The 24,956-nt window shown below is 41.7% G+C and overlaps 1 protein-coding gene across 1 annotated transcript in view; it reads right to left on the minus strand.

The window, feature by feature from the left end:
• Positions 1-24,956, minus strand: part of LOC138204226 (cadherin-12-like) — an 87,437-nt gene that overhangs the window by 54,558 nt on the left and 7,923 nt on the right. Inside the window, exon 2 of the mRNA XM_069159344.1 lies at positions 2,044-2,511. Coding sequence (XP_069015445.1) covers positions 2,044-2,292 — 249 coding nt within the window. The 5' untranslated portion in view covers positions 2,293-2,511. The remainder of the gene's footprint in view (positions 1-2,043; positions 2,512-24,956) is intronic.

Raw genomic sequence — 24,956 nt, forward strand, 5'->3', positions numbered from 1 at the left:
CTAAAAAAAAAAAGAAACGAAGACTAGCTACGTGCTAGCAGTGGTAGAAATGCATGGTGCATTCATGCATTATGCATACTTTGCATTTTCTTAGTGTATTTCAGCAAATTTTGAGGATTTCAAAAATGCAAAAAAAGCGTTTTCTGGGGGCGACCGTTGGCAGAGCGGTGAAGGTGCATACCACATTTCCTGTCCATCTCAAACGCAAAATACCAAAAATCTATTATAATAATGGGACATTACAGCCCTGCTTTTTACTAAATCACCCTAAAAAGTAACATACACATGTCTCTTACTCAAACATGCATGTATTTTTGGGGGGGCTCCAAGTGTGTATTTAGATGAACAACTGATTCCCGTGTTGCCTTCTTTGTGACTTGAATGCAGCTTTAAAAAAAAAAAAAAAAAAAAAAAAAAAAAAAAAAGCCCTACAGCTGTCGCCCTCAACTTTTTTTCCCCTCATTCTGCTTCTGTTGCCTCTATTTAGAGGCTGCTGTCAGATAATTACTTCTTCAATTGGTCCAGAAGGGCACTTCTGCCTCTGAGGAGAAAAACAACAACTCTTGAGTCCCTTTAGCCCCTTTAGCTCTGCAGGTCACGGAATTGAAATTGTGTGCGCGCTCCAGGAGTAAATACAGCACCACAATAAGACGTGTATTACAGAACGAGCAGTCATTGTTGACTCACGGTCCATTACAGTCCATTTATGCAACATTAAGACGTAATTATGACCTTAAGGCCTTTGTGATTGTACTTGATAACTCCTGTGTCACCTGCGCCCCGTCCTCTCCGTCTCCATGGTATTAACTCTTTTAACATTTGCCGTGTCACAGCTACAATCATTAAGAAGCAAAAAAAAAACAACAAAAAAAAAGATCTCCCGGATCTCCAAATGCTTTTCATATGTTGAAGAATCAGTCAATTATTTTTGAAGCAGTGCAGCGGCCCGGGATTAAGTGACTTAGGAGTGCAGCAGACAGCCGCCTCCCTCCCCCTTCTTTAGCCTCAGAGACTTCCACAAACAGCACGACTTGTCAGGGCTGATTGCGGTGGCACTGGGGCAGATAAGTCAGTCTTACTATTATCCTATGTAAGCCAGGAGTGCCAAATTACAACTTTAGCCTTAAACCCCCACAGAGTTTGCTTACGAATGTCTTAAGCCACAGCGGTGAATACAAAAAAAAAATCCTATACTAAAAAGAGCGAGAGCCAGAGATCTGAGGGAGGGGACAAAAGGAAGTGAGTCTGATGGAATATGTGTATATATTTCAGTCTGGATTTAGTTCACGCAGTCGGGTCTCTGCTGTCTTTTTATTGCTGTCAGCATCTTCACCGGCTCATAACTAAGATGGTCTGACAGGTTTACAAGGACTGTGATTCAAATTTATTTCTACCACGCCATCGATTCTCGCGCCACCTCGACGTCATGTGTGTCCGGCTGCTCTAACATAGAAAGGTTGTGGCACAGCTCCATTTGCATTTATAGATTTTGTTGTTTTTGTTTTTTTCCACCCCTCCACTCCTGGCAATGTTTATATCTTCAAAGAGTATCAGGGACAGTTTTACAACACAAGCATTATTAGATTAAAGTGGTGAGGCTCCAGGGGTGAAATGAAAAGAGGCAACTGGCAGCAATTGCCTTCAGAATCATAGATCTCCTTATATATGTATATATATATATATATGTGTGTGTGTGTGTGTATATATATATTAATTAATTGTTTGTACATTTATTATTTTAGATTACTCTGCTTAAAAAGACAAACTTACCAAGACAATTCTGAAATTGTTTATAAATATTTATGAATAATTCATATATTTATTGCAGTTTCACTTTAAAATGTTGCCCAACTGAAACCAAAGAAGTTTGAAACTTACTTTACATTAGCACTCCTTTCTGTTTCCTTTCTCCCATTTTATCTCCCTCAAGTTCTTTCGCTCCCTCCATTTACCACCAATTCAATTTCTCCACAGCTTCTTACTATGTGATTTATGACTTCTGCCGCATCATAAATAACTGTAAAAAAAGAAAAGGCTTTTTACCTTCCCCACGTACTGTGGGTCTGACCCCATGTACTCCTCCAGTACAAAGAACTGGTTCCACACCCAGCCCCTTTTGACCCGCTGAAATCCAGCTGCTGCCCCATTCCTCATCGGGCCCACCGAGCTCCTGGCGTGCTCCCCCCTCGTCCTGCTCCGTCCCGGCGGCGGTAAAGGTGGACGTAAAGAAGAGGCTGAACCCTCGTTGACAAGAATCCACAGGAACAGCAGCAGGCAGTTCCTTGTTAGCATTGGCGGTCTGTGAGGTTCAGGTTCCCCGAGTTAAAGTCCAGTGACGAGAACTGAGCCACAGTGAAACGATTCGTGATGGGTTTTTTTTGTGTTTTTTTGTGTTTTTTTTTTTTATGGGAGATGGGCGAGGTGCAGGGCTGCGCTGGCTGTGGCAAACCCAAAAGCAGTTATTTCCTGGGTCTGTCAGGATCCCACTCAGAGATTTGTGGAGCTCATCACCTGAAGGAAAGAAAACACACAGTTAAAAAAAGGTTTTCTTTTTGCTGACTCCCTAATAACTGCATCGGCTAATCCTGCTTTATTCTGTACCCTTTTTTTTATTATTCTTATTACTGGTAGTCCAGTTCTGCCTCACAGCACCTGCGATCCTCCTACAGTTAGTATGAGGCGTTAATAGCTCGCTATTCATAAATACCAATGACTTGGTGGCCTCTATTCTTTTCCCCCTCACTTCCCACCTGCTTTAGCTTTTAACTGCTCAGTGATGGATGACACTTCTTTCAATCTCAAGCATAAAAATGGTGAAGTGTTGTAATTTTTTGCCTTGGTGATAGATTACCTCCACATCAGACAGTTCACATGGATGCATGCTGTAATTAGTTAAATCACTCGTCTCTGTCGGGAAAACTTTGACTTTATTTCTGCTGTCAATTACAGGCCGCCGCACACTGTGCCACCGGCCTGTCACCGCTACTGCCGCTCCATGATTGCCCGTAGATGTTGAAAGTCATGTATTATTTAATGGTACTTTTAATGAGAAGCCGCTGATTAACCTTCATGATTTGCTTCACAAGCCGCGTGTCAGTACTTCTGATCAAACCTTTGAGAAAGCTGCTGGAAAATAGAGACGGAAACCCCTTTTTCTGAAAAATCAAGTTGACAATAACGTACATTTGTTCCATCAAGTTGCAAGTAACCATCTGGAGCCAAAGCATGATGCATTGGCAGGTCATATATCAAAATGACATGTGTACTGTAGGAAGTGTCAGTCTGAAGCAGCGCGCTCGCAGTGATTTCTTTAAGATGCGTTGCTTTCTCTCAGACATCCTTCTGCTGAGGAGCACAATTTGACAACCAGCGGCCACAGGAGATTAAGCCCATTGCTTCAGCTTGTCGTTTGACAGACACTCGCTTCACTAAAGTGTTCCCTCATACAATAGATAACTACGATGTAATCCACCTCGCAGACAAACAATTTCATATGTCATGTTTATATATTACCAATACGTATTATCTTCACGTACTTTGGTAGAACTACAAATGAACTCCGAACGTGCTACGTTATGGTCACGTCAAACCGCCGAGTGGGATTTTGTTTGAATATGTAAAGGACACGGGAAAATTGCGTATCAAAGGAATTTTTTTGAATACATTTTAGACTATTTAAAAACGAGTATTTGACGAGTTTTCAAATATTTTTTTCAGCAGTGAAGGCCATTTGTAGTGCAGTCCATGAGAATGTACCCTTCATTTCTGAATAAACCAAAGGAAAAGCAGGTCTTCATTAAGTTGTCATATCAGTAGTGTGCATAAGTGCATTCATAAAAACTAGATTATAAATTGAAAGCATAGAAGTACATCTCGCTCAACCTCGAGGCAAATGAAACTGTTTGGTCTGGATTGACACCAAGATATGCAAGTTATTCACTTAAATGTATTGATGTCAGGTGAGTTATGTAACTTTAAATGAACTTGAATGTAACAGCAATGAAACCGTCTTTAATTAAAGGGATCGTCGTATTGAAGGAGAAGGACCGCCGTTCATTATTGAGCAAACGGCTACTGCGCTGTTGCTGTTCGCACCTCGTTTACAACGTGGTCGTGTTACAAGACACTTAATTGCGCTGAAAACAAGAGAAGGGAACCACAAACGGTTGGAGTGAAGAAGGGAGCTAATGGTTTCCACACCTGGTTTATTGTTCCTCTCTCCCTCCTAATGCACTTATAAGCTGTACAGTAATGGAAGACAGCGTGCCTCTAATTTCATAACTGGAGCCCTCATTGACTTCATTGTCTTTGATTAATTATACAGACTTGGAACATCAGCTTCAGGGAAAGATTGCTTCAACAAGGTTACACCGCGCTAGCCGGATCCATTCATTCTCTCTGTCACCACAATATCTTAAAAGTCAGAACTGATCTGCAAAGTTCTCCGTGCAAAATTGGCAGGAACCGCCTTGACACGGGTCAGACATGCCTCTCCCGTAGGTCACTCCTCATTTAGCATTGACATAATGGAAAATGACTGTTCCCATAATTCCTGCAAAATCACGCCTCTGCCACTGTTCTGGTCCTGGGAGGGCCCTGATGCATATTTTATGAGACGGGTTCATTAGCATATGTCGGGCTTTGGTTGTGAGCCTTGACCTGCGTGTCTACTTCAGATAACACAATGCAGTCGGCTGACAGTGTTCGCACACGTCACCTTCAATAATCAAAGAACATATGGCTAGCTCATCTGCCGGTGCCGATTACCACCCACAAGGAAACTCCCACAGAAAGTTATTAATCGTCAAGGCTGCCGCAAACACGACAAACAAAGGCACTGACTTCTGGAATGGAGGGGAGAAATGAGTCATCTGGATCAAGTTATTGTTTTGCACACACTTTAATATCCTGGTAGATCAGTGGGAAGAGCTTTTTAGTTATTTGGCTTTCCTTCTTTAACAGCTGCAGTGTTTTGTAGCTGCATAGTAAATCGATTTCTTGAATGTAGAGCGACAGTCAAATATGAGGAAATCGACAAATGCTCACGCAGCCGAAACGTGCACATTCCACTCTACAAAGCAGCAGCGATACAGAGATGTAATGTAGACGATTCAAAGTCTTCTGGGGCATTTTATGTAAACAATAATGAATATAATGTGTTTGTAAGTGAGAGATAGTGAACATGAGATCATCGACTTGATGATGTGATGTGCAGGACACCTACAGTCATGGGAACAGGAGTCTTGTGATGGCCCCATTTTGCCAGCACCAGAACTGACCTGGGACCTCATCTGCAGTGGTGCAATTTATACTTACAAAAAACAACAAAAAATAAAATAAATTGAATTATATATGTAGGTGTTATGAATCATTCTTGGCAATAGAGGTGCAAAGGAATCTCAGAAAGCCCGTAGTACTGTAGTCCTAACCCATCTGGGCCGGATACTGTTCCGGTGGGGAATTCTTTAATGGCTTCTTGTAGCTCAGACAGAGACAAACTATTCCCTGAAAGCTGCATCCGGCAGTCGTGGAAAGTCAAGAGGATAAAACACAATGATGGTAAATCTCTCAAAAGAACTTGAGGAATCGTTTGTTTGCAAATCAGGGGCGCTTTAGATTTTATTATGTTTTGTCTGCTTCTCTTTTAGCTGCATCTCTAAGAACTTTCACTTTCTCGACTCAAGGACAGAGTTATATTTCTGTTGTAGTTTGACAAACTTGGTATTATCTGATTGGACAAGAGACTCGGTCTCTGCATATACATCAAAGGACATGGAGCATACCACCACAGATGATATTGTTTTCACCAAACAATATTAACCGAAGTCAAAGATTTTCACCACAATGATCAAGACAGTGACCTAATTTCAACTCCAGCCCTGACTGACGAGAAAAAATATATGCAGTGAAGCTGAGGAGATGAAGGATAAAGAAGTGTTAGTCAGAGATCCCTGTGTAGACATTGTTTTTTTTTTTTTTTGCATGGCAAAGGCAGAAGGAGACTAATATCATTGAAAGCCTTCGGGAGAGAGTGGGAGGAGAGAATTGTAGGTGGAAGCAATGTAATGAAAATGGGAGGAACAACACAGCTGGCCAGTCAAGCAAAATTATCAAAGACCAGCTCATGCGTCGGTTATAGCACAATGGAAATGATGAATAGTGAATCAAATGGCTGCGTTAGTAGATGCATTTCCAGTTTTTAAAGTCTTTTGAGTCAAAACAGAATAACAATAGTTCAGTACTTGCATGGTAGCACTGGAAGAAATGCAAATGTTTGTCCTGCTTGTCCATCTGTATGTATCTTAGTTTACACATTGGTTTTGACCACTACGCTACCTCTGGGAAAACGCCGATATAGTCATGAATAACCCTTGAAATTTCAGAGTTGATACCAGTATTGAATGCCTTTATTGTGGTTTTGTTTAAACTCTCGATTTGGACTGTTACAGAATACCTCTATCTTTCACTGAGTTCATTAGACCACCAAGATAGTCGGCCAAAACACAGTCTTTTAATAGTGACAAATGGCAACTACTCTTGTTGCCAAGACTATTTCTGTGATAAATGTGCTTCGATGCTTGCTAAAGCGCGATGTCGGCAAAACCAAGAGGTCATCAGTTGAAAGGAGGTTTTGCAGTGGAGTGGGATAAAGTTATTTACTGTATTTTAGTGTCTTGTCTCTGCCTTATCACGGGCTCTACAGTGCAGCGTTTCATTTGCATGCTAGTGAAAGTTAAGAGTGGGCGAATTTGTGTGTGCACAAATTCCAGCGAGTCTCAGTTTTGACACCCGGACAGGTAAAATTAACATAAATCATAGAGCTGCTGTCGGCACTTAAATTCTGTCAGTAACTTTGACGCTCGTCCAAAATTGTACTTTATTGTGTGCTTAAAGTGCACTCTACGAGCTGCTGTCATTTCATATCAATTTTAAAAAGGTGCACTGACATTTTTCTGCGTATCAATTTCATTTTTTTTTTTTACATTTAAAAAAACAACAACAATATATTGGTTAAATTTTTCAAAGACAACATAGAACTGAACACGGACACGGTATCACATCAGCCTACGGACACACGATGCAGACAACTGCGGACACTATACACCGACCCACAACCTCTAGAGAGGCGGTGTTGAAAAGTCATCATCAGCAATATAATTAGGAAAAAAAAAAATAGCCACAACAAGTAATCAGTGTGTTATGACAGGCTGGACTGAGTGAGGGGAACTCCTGCAAACGTCAGTACTTTTAATAACCTTCTGTGTTTAGAGATGATGGTTTTTTTCACGCTGCATGTTCTCAGGCCAAAATAATCCTCGTTTTCACACACAACAGGGTTAGCCGAAGCCCAGGGTGAAACGGTTCGCACGGCACTTCCACGAGCCCCGGGTGTAATCTGTAACTAACGTTTACACTCGAGAGGGATGTGTCACCGGGCTGCGCTTTAACAGTAAAAGCAGGGACTTAGCTGTTGCCACGTTTCACACTGGCACGTCTTAGTCCAGCGTTTATCTGATTTTCAGGGGATAACCCCGTAAACGGGGCTACCGCCGCTCCGGCGGCTAAAGTCGGGTTTAGCCCACTTCGGAATGTTTCAGGATTGCGCCAGTGTGAAATAAGGGAACTGTACAGCTGTAGAGATAATGAGAAATAATACCCAGTTCATCCACACTAACTTTGCAGTTACACTTGTGGCAAAAATGAGACACGTTTGCATCCATTTCGCTCATAAAAAGCGGCCGTTGAACGTGAATGCACGAGCTGCACAGTTTGAAGTTGAGTCGACCTGGTGCGGTTACATAATGTATATCTCCGTAGCTTGTTTCGTAGCTGAGCAGTAGTGACTTTGTGCGTGGTGACTGGTTTCAGCAATATTCACTGGTGGTTGTAACGGAAACACTCTGACAAGTGACTGCCGGGAAAAAAAACAAAAACTGAATCTGGCAATAAAAGTGAACGCGACAAGGCTAAGTTTGTCACAGCAAGAAATACGACAGATGTCAGCTTGTTCTGTTTTGTCTTTTGTATGAAACGTCTGTCTTTCCATCTCTCCTGCCGGAGACAAAGGTGTCAGACCTAAAAGTGTCTATTCCATGTCAACAGAAAACAGTGACTGGGCAGACGAACGGAAACCTTTTTTCTTTCACAGTAAAACAATACGCGTCTTAAATTCTCAAATATGTCTGTAATGTTTCAAATAGCAGTAAAGGTTGCTTGGCAACACACAAAAGTATGTGTCTGTATTATTATTATTTATTTTAAATACCTTTTATTTATTAATCAAAGCTGACGGTATTAATTTGTTGTACATCGAAAATAATGAAAACAACAAAATGTTTTTCCCTTTAAGTTTCCTATTTCCTTATAAAGCGGCGCTCAGTTATCTCTCATTTGTGTCTTTGACATCTGAAGTTTTGACAGATGCAAATATTCAGAGTTAGGAGACATGTCTGATCTTATTCTAGACAGGCAGCCACCGAGATGAAATGAAGCAGCCCTGTTGCCCCAAGGCAGCCATGAAACACCACTGGTGCTCAGGCAACTGCTGTCAGACAGGCAGACATTTGTCAGGCATGTGGGGCTTCAACCAAGGTTTGACCCCCCGCGACTGATGCTGCACCAAACCACGTTTTACTGGCCCTCCTCCTCTCTTGATGACCGACTGCGAGCTGTGTCCTTTTCCACGTGGTATCTTGCAGCCTCCCCCTTGTGGTTCCCTTTAAACATAACCCGTATCAAAGAGGATCTCTTCAGAGTCAGCGGAGAGTCATCCAGTGTCTCTTAAACCTCATTCAGAAGCAGACGCTAAGTGGCGAAGGCACGTCGGAAGCAGAAGCGGCGGAGTGTCCTCCGGGTCTTCATCGCATCCGGTCACAGTACCGCTGTGTTTTCCTCCGTGTTTTAGAAGAGTTTATAGCCGAATAAATAATTATTGTGGTTTTATGTGTGCGTCGGAAGCAAACAGACTTCAAAAGATATGTCCCGGTTTAATGTTTACCCATAGATCTTTTTTTCAGTAGCAGTGTGCCTGTCCAAAGGATGTGCGACGCCGGACCTGTTTTCACCCACATCTGTGGAGAACTGGCTCAAAAGGAATCGAGGATTCGCTACAGATAAAGCCATTCACGTCCTTCCCACCAGGAGCTTTTAACAGGCTCTGCAGGCCCAGATAGCTGTAATAATAAATAAACTGCGTGCAGGACAATGTTGCACCAGTTCACTACGAGTTTGTACCTCTTGGCATCCGAACCGGGGCGGAGTGGAGATCTGGAGACACACCGTCCACGTACCGCCGGAGTGCCACTTCAAGAATCGTGTAGGAAGCAGATGTTTAATTAACCACTCTGTCGCTGCCTGTAAGTATTTATTTATGGGTGTCTGGTAGACACTGACCTCATGTTTCATACTGACCTCAGTCAGCTTCACGCAGTGCAGAAAGGCACCCTTTTGTGTTGATTGTTTCTTTGTGAATATTAACGAGCCGTGAAATGTCTGCGGCGGTGCTCATAATTCACAGAATAGATGTGGATCAAGATGAAACATATCATGTCTGTAACGCTAACTAACTCAAACACAGGTTGGATTTCGTCCAAAGCTGCAGATGGACAGATTTTTTTGTTTAAAAAAAAAAAATCATTCATGTTTAAAGAATTTTTTTTTTTCCAGAGCTACAAAGCCAACGTCTTTTTGTATTTTCTGAGTGGGGAAAAAAAAAAAAATCCTTTCTCTGGGATGATGTTTCAACTCTTTATTTAGCCTCTTCTCACTATTTTTTCATTATACTGTCATTCAGGAAAAACAAACTTGATTTAAGATGAATAATATAGTTTTATCTGTTTAAATTTGGTCAAATTAGAAACTCTTCCTATCGCAGAGTTTTCCCCAAAGATGGTATATCACCTTGAATATAATCCAGTGATGATGAAAAATAAATTAGCTGCGTGTCCTACTGAACGAAGGTTGCCTCTCTTTTAGAAACTGAACTTTTCCCCCCTGAAGATATGGAAGGCTTAGCTGTAGAGACAAAACTGGCCCGAGGCAATAAAAGAAGCACCACACTGACTCAGCTCTCCCCAGCGTGAACACGTCTGGATCCCCTGCCAACCGAATCCATGATGCAACAGATATCGCGCCAATGAAAGGTTATGATTAAAAGGGAAATATATATTAAAAGGCAGATATGCACCCAGGATCTCAATTTTGAAGTTTTTCTTCTTAAATCTTAGCTATTATGTGGATAATCTGCGGCGTATTGCACGCATACGGACAAAAAAAAACCCACCAAATAAAGTACCCTAAAGGTGGAACGGCTCAATACTAATGCCTGGTGCCTGTTGTTTGAGTCGGAGCTGCTGCTGTTCTCTGATTTGAACCGAATGAATGTGCAATAAAATACGAGGTGTGACTGCGTAGACCTGTCGGTGCTCAGCTTGACTACGAACCCACAAGGCAAAGTGACATTAGGGGGAATCTTGCTTTTACCTGCCACTACAGGGTGCGCGGTGCAAACTCAGATTGTGCTTCGCCTCCCCCTCCTTCCCCCCTTCGTCGCCCCCGCTGGGTCGGTTTGAACTAAGGGAAGAAAGACTCTCGGCTGAAATTTCGGAACCCCGTTGTTGTGTTACACGGTGCGCCATTAAATTCTGCTGAAGGCAATGGCAACTATTGACAGACGAGGTAATAGAAGGCAGGTCAAGTTATAACAAGACCGATAGCATCGGGGGCTCGCGGTCGAGCACCTGTTCTCCTCCAGGTGGGCGAAGGGGAACATTTTGGAGTCGCAGACAGCTTGAAATGCCTTTTATTTTCCCTAAACGCTTTGTAAATCAAGAGTCCCCGATACTTTGTGAGGCAGGTGATGTGACCCTTAAGTGTAGGACGTTAAAGTCAGTCACGGGATAAATTCACCATTCACTGGCTTTGAGGGGGGGGGGATCGTTTAGCATCGTTTGGGTGTTACCTTTGGTCTGTTAAATATCATTTAGTTGTTAGTTCCCTTCGATTTCTGAAGCGTTTTACTGTAATTGTATAAAACTGAAAGAGTTGCAACATTAAGGGAGTCTGTTTCGCAAGAGATTGTCTAATCCCTGTAGACAACCCCCAGCATCCCATGATTGAACGCATTGTGTTTCTTTGTTTTCACAACACTTCTTTGTCCTTATTCACGACTGCATTTTGACAAGACCATAACATAATCTAAATTCAAATTCAATTTTCACTGGGTATTAGATTGTGGATTCATTTATTCCAAGACGGCTTCACATCTGCTCAACTTTCATACACCGGCAGGCAGGAAATCAATCTACACAACTTATAGTTAGAGGATTTAAAATGTGTAAATACCCACCAGTATGGTTCCTGGCAACAGAACAGTGACAGCTGACCAGACAATGCAGACGTTATTTAGCAGACAGTATGGCATTATTATTTTCCCGAATAGGCTTGATCTCGTGTATTGGAAGCAAACATGTGCAGTTTGCTATCAGCTCCGTTGCTCGTTTCTGGCTGCTGGTGAACGTTACGTCACACTGAAGCTCAGTATTGAGCCAACTTAGTGGTAATTCAGTATTGTGCAGCTGATCCGGCACAGTTAATTAATGTTGTCTTTATCTGATTATCCAGCAGAGCAATTTTCAGCATTACTACATTTAGGCCAAAACCGTTCAACAGTGGTGGTAGTGAAAGGACAAGTTTTCAGGTATTTTGTCTTTCGTGACCTTCATCTGTCATTTGCGCAGCTGGAACAAAAAAAACAACAACAAGAAAACAACCGACGTACTGCGAGTTGGCCTATTTAATCACAGATGAACAGCTTCTGCCTATTACAGCTGTTGTCTTCTTCTAATTACCCCGATCTAATAAGTGCGTTTACTCGCTGTGACAGACACGTATCCCAAACTGTTATGACTGTCATTATCCGGCCGCAGCTTCTTTTTTTTCTTTTTTTTTTTTTCCAGCCAAAGCACTTTCCCATTTTTGGTTAATTAGACATTGCTGAATGTTAACAGATACAGCTTGGGCGAGCAAGTCACTCTGTGTTCAGATTTACACCCAGGCTGAGCAGATGGCAATAAATTAGATATGAGAGAGAGAGAGACAGTGAGTGAGTGAGTGAGAGAGAGAGAGAGCGAGCGAGCGAGATAGGGAAACGGGCCTAAACCATTACTGAACTCCTGTTGAATGGTGGCGGAAGAAGCCAACATGCGCACTTTTGTGGCACTTTTAAAAACGTGCTTCAGTCGAGTCAACAATTGTAGAGCCGTTACTATAGGAACACTTCCACGTCTTACTGATGATGTTGTTTTTCATCTTGTAGTCAACAATCAGATCAAAAAGGTTTTCACCCACCAAATCCACCGCTGCCTCTCTTGTTGTACTTATCATGCTGATGCAGCGGATAGATAACTCCCACTTCTCACCAAGTACAAAAAAAAAAAAAAAAGAAGTCTGTCCCGAGGTTGAAATGAAAAATCTTGAAATCGTGCAGTGAATAGATGTGTTTATTTTGAATAGTTACAAATATATGAACATTAAGCTTCTGAATATTGGTGTTCGCTGATGCTTAGATAGGCTAACATCTGCACCTCTGCAGCCGACTGAATGCTCATGACGTCTGTCGTGCAACAAGTGTGTCTCTGACAGAAATTAAAAGAAAGTCAAGCTAAAGGTGGCCGATGTGGCCCGAGAATAATCTCACAATATTATTATTATTTGTGTTATTTCTGTGATAACAATATTCTTTACGATATGACAAAAGACTGCCTGTGTTTGGCTGCAACACAAACTTTTCTCTGAAGTTTTTAAAACTTAAGTATTGAATAAGTTTATGCTGAATGCCTTCTCTGTAACTTGTGTTCAATTGTTTTTTTGTTTTTTTTATTAAGTTTTTTTATGCCTTTTGTTGACATATTCCCTTCCACAGTAATGACTAGAGTCCACGGGGGTATCCTCACCCGATGAACGCCTTATTATTTGATTATTTGAGACAGCTCAAAAAAAAAACAGAAAAAGCGTGTGTGCGTGGAGGGCTGTTGATGCTTAATTAAGTGGCTCTGATGCAGCGGAGCCGTCACTTCTGCGATTGGAGGACGGGGGAGAGAACTGAAAACAAATTAAGCTCTTTTGGTATGCACTATTGACAAACAATGTGGTGCTTATGAATATGAAAATCAGCAGTTGCTGCGGCGTGTGGCGAACACCTCTCCAGACTAAAAGACAAAAGATTCCTAGCACTTGGCATGACTCGAAGTCGTGCGAATATTTAGTTGTGTGGAGATTGTATGTAGAGAGTGAAGGTGGCAGCTTTTAGGACCCGACGTTGTTAACGGTCTATTTTAAAGGATTGCGTAGGAATAAAAACAACAACTTGAACTTCACATAAACATTACAAATAATGGCATCAACACTTGCAGCGACAAGCAGTTTGGCTAATCTTTACGGTATGTACAGGGGGTCCCGGTTAATTCATCATCATCACCATTGTTTCCTTTGGTGCAATATGTTTCCCCTCATGCTAATGAGTGTGGCTTTTTGCTGCTATTGTTTAACCATGATGGATTGATTATGATGATTCCAGGATGCAGCTTTTCATACACATTCACCCCGAGCATTTAACTTCACAATTTTATTCAAAATACAACCACATTAGTCTCTTTTTTTTAAGGACAAGATTCATCACCATGGTTTTTCTATTACCACAGTAATCTAAATGCAAATTTTAACTGTCCCCCTTTTTTTTTCCCCCCCCCACCAGCATGATGCTCTTGGCACAGCATGTGCACTACAATTGAGATGTGTTTTCTTCCTCTCCTATTCGACCTGCGTTACATCGAAATGTAACATTTGATGAAAACTGCTTATCGCGTCAACGCATTGTGGAAGAAAAGATGTCGTTAATTGAGCCGAAAATAAAGCGTGTCAGTTCAATAGCGGCGCTGTTTGTCGAGCCCCGCAGATGCAGACGGAGAGCTGTGGGAAGCTTTCTGAGGAGAGATTCTTCCAACCAGTCCACAGGGATGATTAAAGAGTAGGAGTACGAACCGTCTTATCACAAGAAGCCATCAGTAGCCGAGTTACAGATTGATACAGGTGGTAATTTTGATCAAATTAGGGTTTCATAACCTGGTCCTTTTAAGCAAAAATGTTTTTCTTCTTCTCACTTTCAGGTGTCACTTTCATTGCACAGCGGGGGGGGGGGGGGGGACACACACTATACCCACACTATACACACCCGGTGTGATGCCGCGGCCATCCTGGATACACTGATATGGATTGGTGGCAATGAAAGGCTTCATCATTCCTGCCTGCCTTCTTGCCCCGTCATCAATTTCCCCCGCGTGGATGTAGTCCTGAGTGACACCTGGCGAGGTGCTTTCTGCTATCTCTGCGCTCCTCTTCCTCGGCACTGCAAATACATCCGTAGCGCGCGGCGGCTGAACGTGCCCGTCCTCGCGTACGTGTTGGTGGTCCGATACCGCTAATCCCCCCCCCCCCCCCCTAGCGAGTCGCTACTGTGGCGTCGCCGCCTCAATTGTACTCCATCATCGTGGTCAGGGACGTTTGCTGTGGCCCGTCTTATCGTCTCATATTCATTAGAGAAGTCGTGGCCGGGGGAATGTCTGGATCCATATGATTCATTTCTTCACTGTCTCTCACTTTGCGTTCGTTCTTCTGAAATGAACACATCTGTCTCTCATGAGCTTCAACCACTAAGTGAGTCCTGTATCTTAAAGGGAGGGTTTAATCCCCACTAATATTTTTTTTTTTACGTTAAAGCTCTCTCTGTTTCCGTGAATACATTTTAGACGTCAAGAATTATACTTTGATGTACCGGTAGTGTTGCAGTTTATTCAAAGTTGAGAAAAGTAGGCCAGATCTTGGCCTCAGCCTGGCAAAACGGAGCTGAACTCTTCCAAGACAAAAAAAGATCACCTAAGTTTGACACTTGTTGGGTGACTAAAGCCCCGAGTGCTTCAAAGATTTCAGCTTCCCCGGTGCAGATTTAATAGGCTTACGATGTTTAAATGAGACAGTGAATTTTATCCTCTTTACAATCTGTCGCATTAACAAGGAGGCTTTCAGAAAGGATTATTCAAAACAAATTCTCGACACATTCTTACAAAACTTTAGAGCTGCAACAACTAGTCAATTAATCGATTAGCTGATTGACATAATGTTCATCTTTAAATGTTTTGATAGTCGATTCATCCTTTTGAATCTTTCTTTAATGCAAAAATTCGGTGATTCCAGCTTGTTAAATTGGAATATATTCTGGTTCCTTAAGTCCTTCATGATAATACACTGAATATATTTTGGTCGTAGACTGTTGGTCCAAAATGAAACACGTAAGGATGCGCTTTTGGCTTTGGGAAACATTTTTTACCATTTTCTGACATTTTGAAAAACAAATAACGAATCAATTAATAGAGAAAAAAGTCAACAGATTAATCGATCATGGAAAAAAAAAAACAATGTTAGTTGCCGGATTGCAAAACCCCCGTAGTACTTTAAAAAAAAATATATATATTATTTAAATATCACATTTCCTGTGTGTCTGTTAACTGCCAGGGGAAACTCATTTTGCTCAATATCACATGCTCAATTTGGTTTTATCTCCTAAGTAATCCAGTTATTTTTCAGATTTCTGTTTTATGTTCAGTCATCAGGGGTTTAAACAAGCCTTTGAAACGATGTGTGACAGGATAGCACAGTATGTGACCGAAACATCTTTCTTTTTGGCGGTTAGCCTGGAGTTCCTGTGGTTTATTCGGTTGTGTTGAGAAACTCTAAATTGTTGTAATCTTCTCGAACGTGTCAGTAAAAGGAGTTTCCGATACATCCTGGCATTTTTTCCTTTAAAACAAAGAAGAGAGTCAAAAACCAGAAGACAGGCAGCACCGTGGGTGCTATCAGTGCTGGAAGTAGAAGTACCTGATAAGAGACAGATGAGTTCAAGGAGGCTCTCTCAGTTGAGGCTAATTACACATTTTACAGTCTTTTCTGACTTATTATGCTGTCTGTGCGTTATTGTTGTTGGAAAGCGAAAGGGGATTCAATGTTTCAATTAACATTTTGGCTTTTAGAGGTGCTTCAGAACCGCTCGGGGACAACTGAAGAGTAGAAGGAACATCAGACAGATGCACAGGTTCAGACCTGAAGTACCACTAGATTATTCATGTCTGACTACCACTTGCTCAAAGTGAGTATTGGAAGTAAGAAAAGGTCTTTTCTAATGAAACATGTAGGATTTGTGAGACATTTTTGGCTTCTTCAGACAGAGGATGTAGGAGGGGAGTGACAGTGACCTGATTTCTGTTGGTTTTAATTACACATTTAACTCTTCTTTGACATCCTTCCTTGTCGCATTCTTCGAGCCAATTTGTGACTCGACACAATAAAGGAACCGGCTGAAGGAAGTCTTTAATTACTTTGTGATATCAATGAGCATGTTCATAATACATTTTAAATAAGAGAAGGTAATTGTAGAGAGATTAGTCTTCTGATGAAGCCAGGTGTGTTTTTTGAAAGGGCTGAAATATATTAAAAAAAAAAAAAACATCTACTGCAGTCGAGTTTCCTTTCTTCTCTGTCGCTGTCCATGGAGCTGAGTTGTTTTAATAAAACTGCCATCATGGGTGGAAGCATCGCCACACAGCTGGCTGCCATCAAATGTCCACACGAGGTTATTTCTTGCAATCAAGCACCAGTGTAAATAGTTTAATACAGTATCAAAATTATTACATTTGGTTGAGTATCAAAGTAACACGTGGAATGATTCAGTTCAAAGAATATACCGTTAAAATATTCTTAATTTTTTCTCAGCAAATATGTGTTTAGTTTTAATCTGCATCTCACAGTAGTCCAATAATATATATTGGCAGACTCGTCTTGTGCGTTCATATCGGAGGAAGTGGGGAGTTTTACAAACATTTTAATCATTTCTGACGATGATTATGTTTGAGAGCATATCTGCCACAGCCCGAAAAAGTCTTTAGAATAAATAAGAACATTTTATTGCAGAGAAACACATGTTTAATTATTTAATGCCTCTAATGGATTCAGTATTCTACGCCAAATGTATGAGCGTCAAAAGGAGGATCAGGAGCTGTCACGTATTCCACCACTGATCTTCCTCATTTGAATTTGCTGAATTTTGTAGGTAGAAAAGATTTCCGACTCGCATGTGTTTCATCTATGCTCCTCTTTTTCTATCCTACTTCATCAAACAACCCATAATTACAAATATGACTGTTTTGACTGCAGAGAGGAATAGAAATGATGCGCCTACCAAAAGATCCAAACGTATCCACGCTGAGGCAACATGGATAAACTGTGATTACGTTAGAGCCTGTCTATATTTTGACAGATTCAAGATAAGGCAACTCCACAGGTATTGCTATTTTTGGCTTACATCTGTTGAAGCAAATAAAGAGAAAGATGCAAAGGAACTGCAGGGAGTCCACTATAATCCCGGCACAGAAAGGGTGCGCATTAACATTTTGATTTATTATGCAGAACCATTGAGTACACGGGTTCAGTGTGTCTTTTAATTACCCTGTGTGACCGAGGACTAAACTATCGATGGGTGTTGCATGGATCGAATGTGTGTCATTTTATTTCGGGACCATCAGGACAAGGCGGTGCCGGCAGCATCGGGAAAAGGAAAACGATCCTGACCTCCTGACCCCGCGTCATTAAAGATGAATATGGATCGAATAGGTGCACAAGCTGTCTAACGCGTCCCTCCATGGACGGGATGTACTTTGGCACATTTTTCCTGTCATCACTCGGGACCTGTGATCATAACTTAGTGGAGGAGGATATTGAAGGACGTGCTCAACCTCCAGTATGTGGCTCTTCAATTTGAGACGAGTCCTGCTTCAACGAGCCAGACTTGAAACTTAGAATACGCGGTGCAGAACACACGACAGGACGCTCGAGTTTACATTATGTGCATTAATAAACAGTTAAACATCAACATCACAGGCCAGTTTAAACTGTAGCTATCAGGTTTCCGTGGCTGATACGCCTTGCTAATAATAAAGGCAATAATGGGCCTGTATCAGCCGGAAACATGCAGCCTTGCAATTATGTATGAACAGATATGTTTTCTCCACTTTGCATGTTGATGGATTTTAGATTATGTGCGGAGGTCGCGGCGTGGCTTGTGAAACAAATGGCCCCTGAGTCAGCGAATTCCTTTCAGCTTAAAGTGTCATAATGTCAGCACAACAAATTTGTGTCCGAGAGGGATCAAGTGAAATCCTCTCGAGACTCGCGTGTGACTGATTTCGTTTGTTTGATGAGTGACAACGAGTCCTTGGGACCAATTGTCACCTTTTATTTTACCCCCCTCCCCCCACCGTTTTCATTTCAGTCAAAAGGAAAAATGTGCAGGGAACAGCGTGATCACAACAGATAAGAAGACAGAACGCCTGGCTGATCAATAATGTTTTACACTTCGCTACGGACACATTAGTTTTTGCAGATACCTGTACGAGGGACATGAGTGCTTAAAAGTATTATTGTGCTGAAGTTGCTTAAGTGCACTTAAACAACTTCAGCGTGTACAGTATTTAAAAGGCTAATTTATTGGAATGACTGCTTTGCACATCGTGGCTATATCTGAACTTTGACAATCTGCTTGTTCTGTATTTAATCATCGAGATTTTTTTTTTTTAGAAGAACCACACACTTCTGTTATCATGCACTTGGCACATTCAGTAGAAAACATATAAGACTACAAGAGTAAGAGGAGATAAGAGTTGGTTGAAGTAATATTAAGGGCTGACTGACCCGCCTGTGCTGAATTAATGTAGTGAGCAAAACTGATTTAAATTGCCTCCTCATCCTTTTCTGGGACATAAAAAAAAAAAAAATGAAAAGCAGAGTTAAAACCTATTTAGTGTAAATGTGCTTTTTAAAGTACTTTTATTGGAAACTATACTCTGACGCGAAAGACACGAATGTGATTTACATTGATTTATGAAATTACCTACTGTGCAATTTACTGATGTGCACTACGGCTCACCTGGATGGAGTAAACCCCTCGGACAGACAGAGCATCTTTATTTTTTTTGGAATGGAAAAACTAAATGCAAATGTAGGCGAGCTTGTTGAAGAATATCATATCAGCCGTGCTGATTTCTCCTTTATTGGAGTTATGTCCTTGAAATGAAACCTCCAGACGAAGCACTCTGGACCTAATTTCATTAAACGGTATGTTTTGCCAAGTCGGTGAACCTAAAATGATGTAGTTGAACTCTCTGGTCTACAGTCTCTGTCAAAGGAGTGGGGAGGGGTGGCGGCGGCGGTGAATCCACCAGGTTACCGTGCTATGGGCTCCATTCAACCTCAGCTCGTTCCACTGTATCCTCGTTTTAATTTCTCCTCGTCGTCCTCCTACACGTTGTGCATTTTCCGCTCAACCGTGCCGCAAAATAAAACCGGAGACGAAAACAAATATTTTTTTTTCATGGTGTTATGGGTTATTAGACACACAGAGTCACATTAAGCTGAGTCTCATTATCAGAGCAAAGAAACCCAGGAAACATTAGGGTTGGAACTCACTGATGTATGGTTATGAACATCGCATTGGTTATGCTAATGGACGTCTGTGTTTTCCATGTGGTTACGTGCTCGCCTCTAATGGTCATGTTCATCATTGTGTGTGTGTATCTGCATGGCTCTACTGCGTATGAGAATTAGAGAGTGAATGCAGTGTTTCATTGTGCAGGGGTGTTCATGTAAAACAACAGACAAACAAAGCGGAAAAAGGTTTCCTTCAAGCTTTTTCTTTGACATTACAAAGTGTTGGAAACCCAGCGGTCCAATCACATCAACTAACACTAATCGGCCAATATGCACATTATGCACACTGCAAATTTAGTGTAATCATTTTCTAATTAATTAATGAAGATCAAAGGGAAATCAAGCAAAAGAGAATGTGTTTAGGATTTTGCCTCCGGCGGGCCTCAGTGACCCGCAAGAATGTGGTATAAACGATGCGCCTCCTGGAATCTCATCTTCCTCCCCTTTAGCAATTTGCACTGCAAGCTATTGATGTTTGCAGCATTGCACTCGGTCCTGCCGGCTGATATTACTCTCAGATAAGTGGTGGCAAAAAAAAAAAAAAAATCTCCACTTTAACCTGTGCTACCTCTGTGCAAACAAGAGAGAAGCGGCTCTGAGAGTCGGTGGCGTTGAGGTCGGCTGTTCTCTGGGATTATCGTTTGGAAACTTGTGATCTCATTTATTAGCTATACTTCCCTCGCTGGCTGTCATCTTGCTCTGATTACTGAAAACAATATGAGGCACAGAGCTGACAGGGAGCATTAGGAAAGGCAGGGGCGATGTGCTTTCAATTAAAAAGAAAGTCTTTTTATTTATTTTGATATACATGCATACACTGCCGTCTCCTCGCTCAACGTAGCGTCACGGCCCCTTTAGTCTGACACTCGTCTGAAACTGAAGACTGATTTAGTAAGTAAATAACGAGTTCCTACACGCGTCTTTATTTATCGTCTGATAATCTGCTCCTCGGGGGGTTTTCTCTGAGCACAGTTTGACTGCCACGACCCCCCTCCCCCCCCCTCCCCCACATCCCCCTTCTCCTCCTCCTGAGATTCCTCTTTTTCAGCCTGTCAAGCCCCCATCTCAAACCACAGATAATCTAATGGACCCTCAGCTGAGCTTCACTATGAGAGTGGAGTGCTCTGACCTCAGCGGCATTCAGAAAGCTGCTTAAGCACCAGTGTTTTTCAACACTTGATTAAAGTGACACGAGCCGTATTCCCGGAGCGTTTAATCAAAGCGTTCTTCAAGGTATGACAGTCAGTATCTCACTGGATTGCACTGCTGCCGCTCCACACTTTTAGTTTTTAGTGGACGCGAGTGAGTTTTGAGAGGCAGCGGTAGTTTTACCTTGTATACATTTCTACCTACGTATCCTGGCGATAAAGAAATCATGTAAAAGGCAGCCGATCTGAGAACTCAAACTTTTAACATTGAGATTCCAGTTTGTTGCATTTGGAAAATTGATTTGCATTGCTTAAAGATTATTCTTTGAGAAGTCTGAAAGGCTACTCTGAGCGCCTGTCACCCAGGGCCCATCAGCATTCGTAATCAAGCATTGCAGTTCAACATTATTAGCCTCAAGCAGTGCTGGCATAATCAGTCAGCCAGGTAATATTAAAAGGTGGGCTCTTTCAGGCTCTCAAGTGACATAACTGCCTTAATCAAACAGTTATCACGCAAGAGGCCAGAGGGAGAGATAATAATGAGAAAGCAATATCCTAGATTAAGAATTAGTCTTTTCTGTAATGGCTCTGTCTCACTAGGTCAATGGTGCATAATGGTATAGCATACAAAACTGCGGTGAGGAAGATTTTGAGGATGCTGCACCGGGGGTTTTATGACTCACACTGATAGAAAGAGAGCGGAGCTGATTTACCCCCATGCACCGAGCGGAGGAATAAACAGTACAGGAGACGGTGTTTTTCCCGCTCATAAACACAACACTTTCCTGCGCCTGATCGTCTGTCTGTGTCACTTTGTGTCCTCAGTTTTAAAAGCTCTATTTGTCATTCCCTGCGGCTCCGTGTGTGTTTCCTCGTTGCATTTATTGGGTTAAAGAGTTAATAGTTGCGAATAGACACTCTCGTATTTAACTGCAAAAAAACCACCATATTTGCACTGGCTGATTTTCTAAAGGATTCATCCGTGTTTCAGATGGTATAATATCTCCGGTCTGTGTGGCAACGGCACCGGCCCCAAAAGTCCCACAGGGAGGAACTTTTTCTCCCTTGCTCTTTTTCTATTTGTACTTTATTCTTTGCAAGCCGTATTAAAATATTGAATAGATGGAGTCTAATGCTGACAATGGCTATAAAAGGCTTATGAATAACTTCACATACCGCTTTTCATCTCCCTCTGCATTATTCAGTTCCAGTTAGCAAGTAAACTTTGAAAAGCTATTGTCATGTGTTTAAAAACGGGAATAGGTTAATGTGCGTTTCATAAAAATAAAAAAAAGACAACGGGGGAAATCCTTATCCAAAAATACAAACATGCTCATCCATAATTTCTGTGAGCTGCAATGAATGTAAAACTATACATTCTTCAAACTGTCCCTGACTGCAGGCTGTATGATATTCTCTGGTATACTGTGATGTTTTACTGTGACTCTTGTCTAAATTTCCACATAGGTGACAACAATGAAATAGATCATCTTTAATGTTAAACATCAATATATTCTATAATTCCAATCAACGTCATCTGAATCCACTGTGGAATTAGAGCACAGCATGTTCAAGTTACATCCTTAGCATGTTATTAGTGGCTAGAAATTGCAGGTGCTGGAAAATAAATCAAGTACATCAGTGTGAGTCCCATCTGTGACAGTCGGCTCTGTAAGTGAAAAACCGAATCTTCATGTGGATTTTTTTTAACACGAGGGGAAATAAATTGATTAAAGGTTGCTGAGCAGCTACTGTGAGGCATCATCTGTCTAATGTGATGACACTGCGCTGCTTCCTGTTTCCAGCAGCTTCAACCATCAAATCATGATTTCCCCTGAGCAACTGTTAATTGCGCAATTCATGCTCATATGATAAGATAAGAGATCATCCATGTGTTTCTTGAATGAATCACATGTATCTACTATTTCAATTTTTTTGGAAGTCTTTTTTTTTTACACTTTTATGATGCATATCAGGTGGAGACTTAATCACCGCTCACCCAAGAAACATCTCTTCTGCAAAGAAATATAATTGAAACATCCTGCAGAAGTCCTCATACTCAACATGAAATGCCTGTTGCTACAGCAGATTATACACCCAGTGGCTGGTTGTAATTCCACTTCATGCTTTTAGTGAAATTAGTGTAATTTTTTTTTAATTTATTTTTTTTATCTATACCATGATCGCAAACCCCGTCTTACTGCACCGCAGAGCTCTCAATAGCTTTAGTGTGCATACTGTGACTGTAATATGGATTAAGAGTAAATGTGCCGCGTGTCAAAATGCATTAGTAGTTAGACGAGCGTACAAATATTAATTCAGATGATTTACAAGTGGCGGTAACGTGGCCGGGAAGGCAGCAATGCACCAAACATACGCAGAAGTAAGAAGACTATTCAAATGTAAACATGGATGTTGACAATAGAGATCTAAAAAAAATAAAATAAAAAAAGTGGCTTTGCAACCTAATAGATGAAACACATTTTTAGACCTTAACAGTGTTTTGGTAATGCAGATACAAGGTGTGTTTGCTTTAAGGAAACTCCTCAGGGCACCTTTAATTTCACTGTGTCCACTGCAAACTGGCTCCGAATTAGTAGGTAAATGTCTGTTGAAATTGTGTTCCCGTACTTTTTTAAACAGGTCCTGGACCGCAGTGAGAAACGGTTCTTTGGAGTAATGGCAGTAGCAACGTAAGCTGTCGCCTTCTGCCTCGGAGATAACCGCACGCGTGAGCTTTGCCAGTCAAACACGCTTGAGTAATGGCAGCAGCAGTTAATGACACCGAAAAGGGACCAAATGTTCAAGTGAAATGTTCAATGTCAAATATAGGACAGCCCTTATCAGACAATTCAGTTGTCAATAATTTATTACCGCTGTGACAGTAAAACGCGTTACTCCAGACCTTTGAATTTCCTGCAGATTAAACTGAGTGAATACGACTGTTGCCTTTCTACTGGGACTTTTATTTGGTCAGTCCTGCGTGGATCGTCTTCATCCTGGTGCAAAGATTGAACAGTTGTTTTAAAACGTTGTTTAATCATGTTTTATCATGTAGCAAAAAATGGAAATGAATTCTGGGAATCTGTTAAAAAAAAAATAAAAAAAAAATCTAGACTTAATTTCTTGGTCTCACTTGCAGCCCTACACACACTTCATTAAAATGAGGCATGGCGCTTTAAAAATTCTCAATAAAACCACCCAGCTTTGTTACTGCAAGTTATTGTAGCAAAAACTTATCCAATTTTAAGTTAGGATGTTTTTTTCCAAAACATAACCCGGGTTGATTTATGGCTCCATATAAGGAAGATGATAGGTCTGTCAGTCCGGTGGATTGTGTAGACAATCAGAACCGGGGCAGGCGGAGGCCTCGCTCGCAGAGGGGTGACTGAGCACAATGTTGCTTATCTTCTACACGATGAAGTCAGCGGACCCCTTGCTCATCAGGAACACTCAGCAGGCTAGGTCACAGCTGTCACGTCGACATCCCCCAGCCCCCCCGGGCGGGTTTTGTTTTGAGTTTTGCTTTGTGTGACTCGACGGTTCAGATCCGAAAAGAGAAAAGTAAAAAACGGCTCGTGGAAGTTCAGTAGGAACACGGGCCACTCGTGTCGCGGCGCTCCCTCTCTGAATAGCACTTAAAACCAAGAAAGCTTCAAAGTGACTCCAACACCCAGCTGTGGTGACATATGTATGAACACGCGGGGTTAATTCGCTAACACGTGTGCAGCCTTATTGATTTAACGCCGATACGTTTCCCCGTGTTGTGCTGGATTCCAGGTTTGATATCTCCATTTCATTAATTAAACTTTAAGCCCGAGCACTAACGATGTAAGATACGGCCTCTGGTAAAATACTAACTGGCTGTGTGGAAGCCTGCGGAGGGGGATGTTCTCCGGCAACCCCTTGAACACATTCGAAAAAAAAGTCCAATCTTGCGCCGCAAGAAAATTAATAACCGTAATGGATCATTTAAGATGCATTTAGGGGGTGCAGCACACAAGCTGCACCATGCCGACGCCCCGACAAAACCACATTTACACCAAAAACAAAACCAAGCCTTGTCGCCACACGGTAGTCTAGTTTTACACGTAAACCACAAACTTCAATGCTTCAAGCATGGAAAACAAGACCGTCGTTGCCTCATTGTCTAAAATAGACTTTGTAGCTGCTTTTTCTTTTGTTCATTTCTCGGTTTAGTTCCTTTTGGACCCCGGC

This window comes from Embiotoca jacksoni, unplaced genomic scaffold, assembly GCF_022577435.1.
Source record: "Embiotoca jacksoni isolate LCO1_2020_lvr unplaced genomic scaffold, fEmbJac1.0.p SCAF_25, whole genome shotgun sequence".
In the NCBI taxonomy this organism is placed as follows: Eukaryota; Metazoa; Chordata; class Actinopteri; family Embiotocidae; genus Embiotoca; species Embiotoca jacksoni.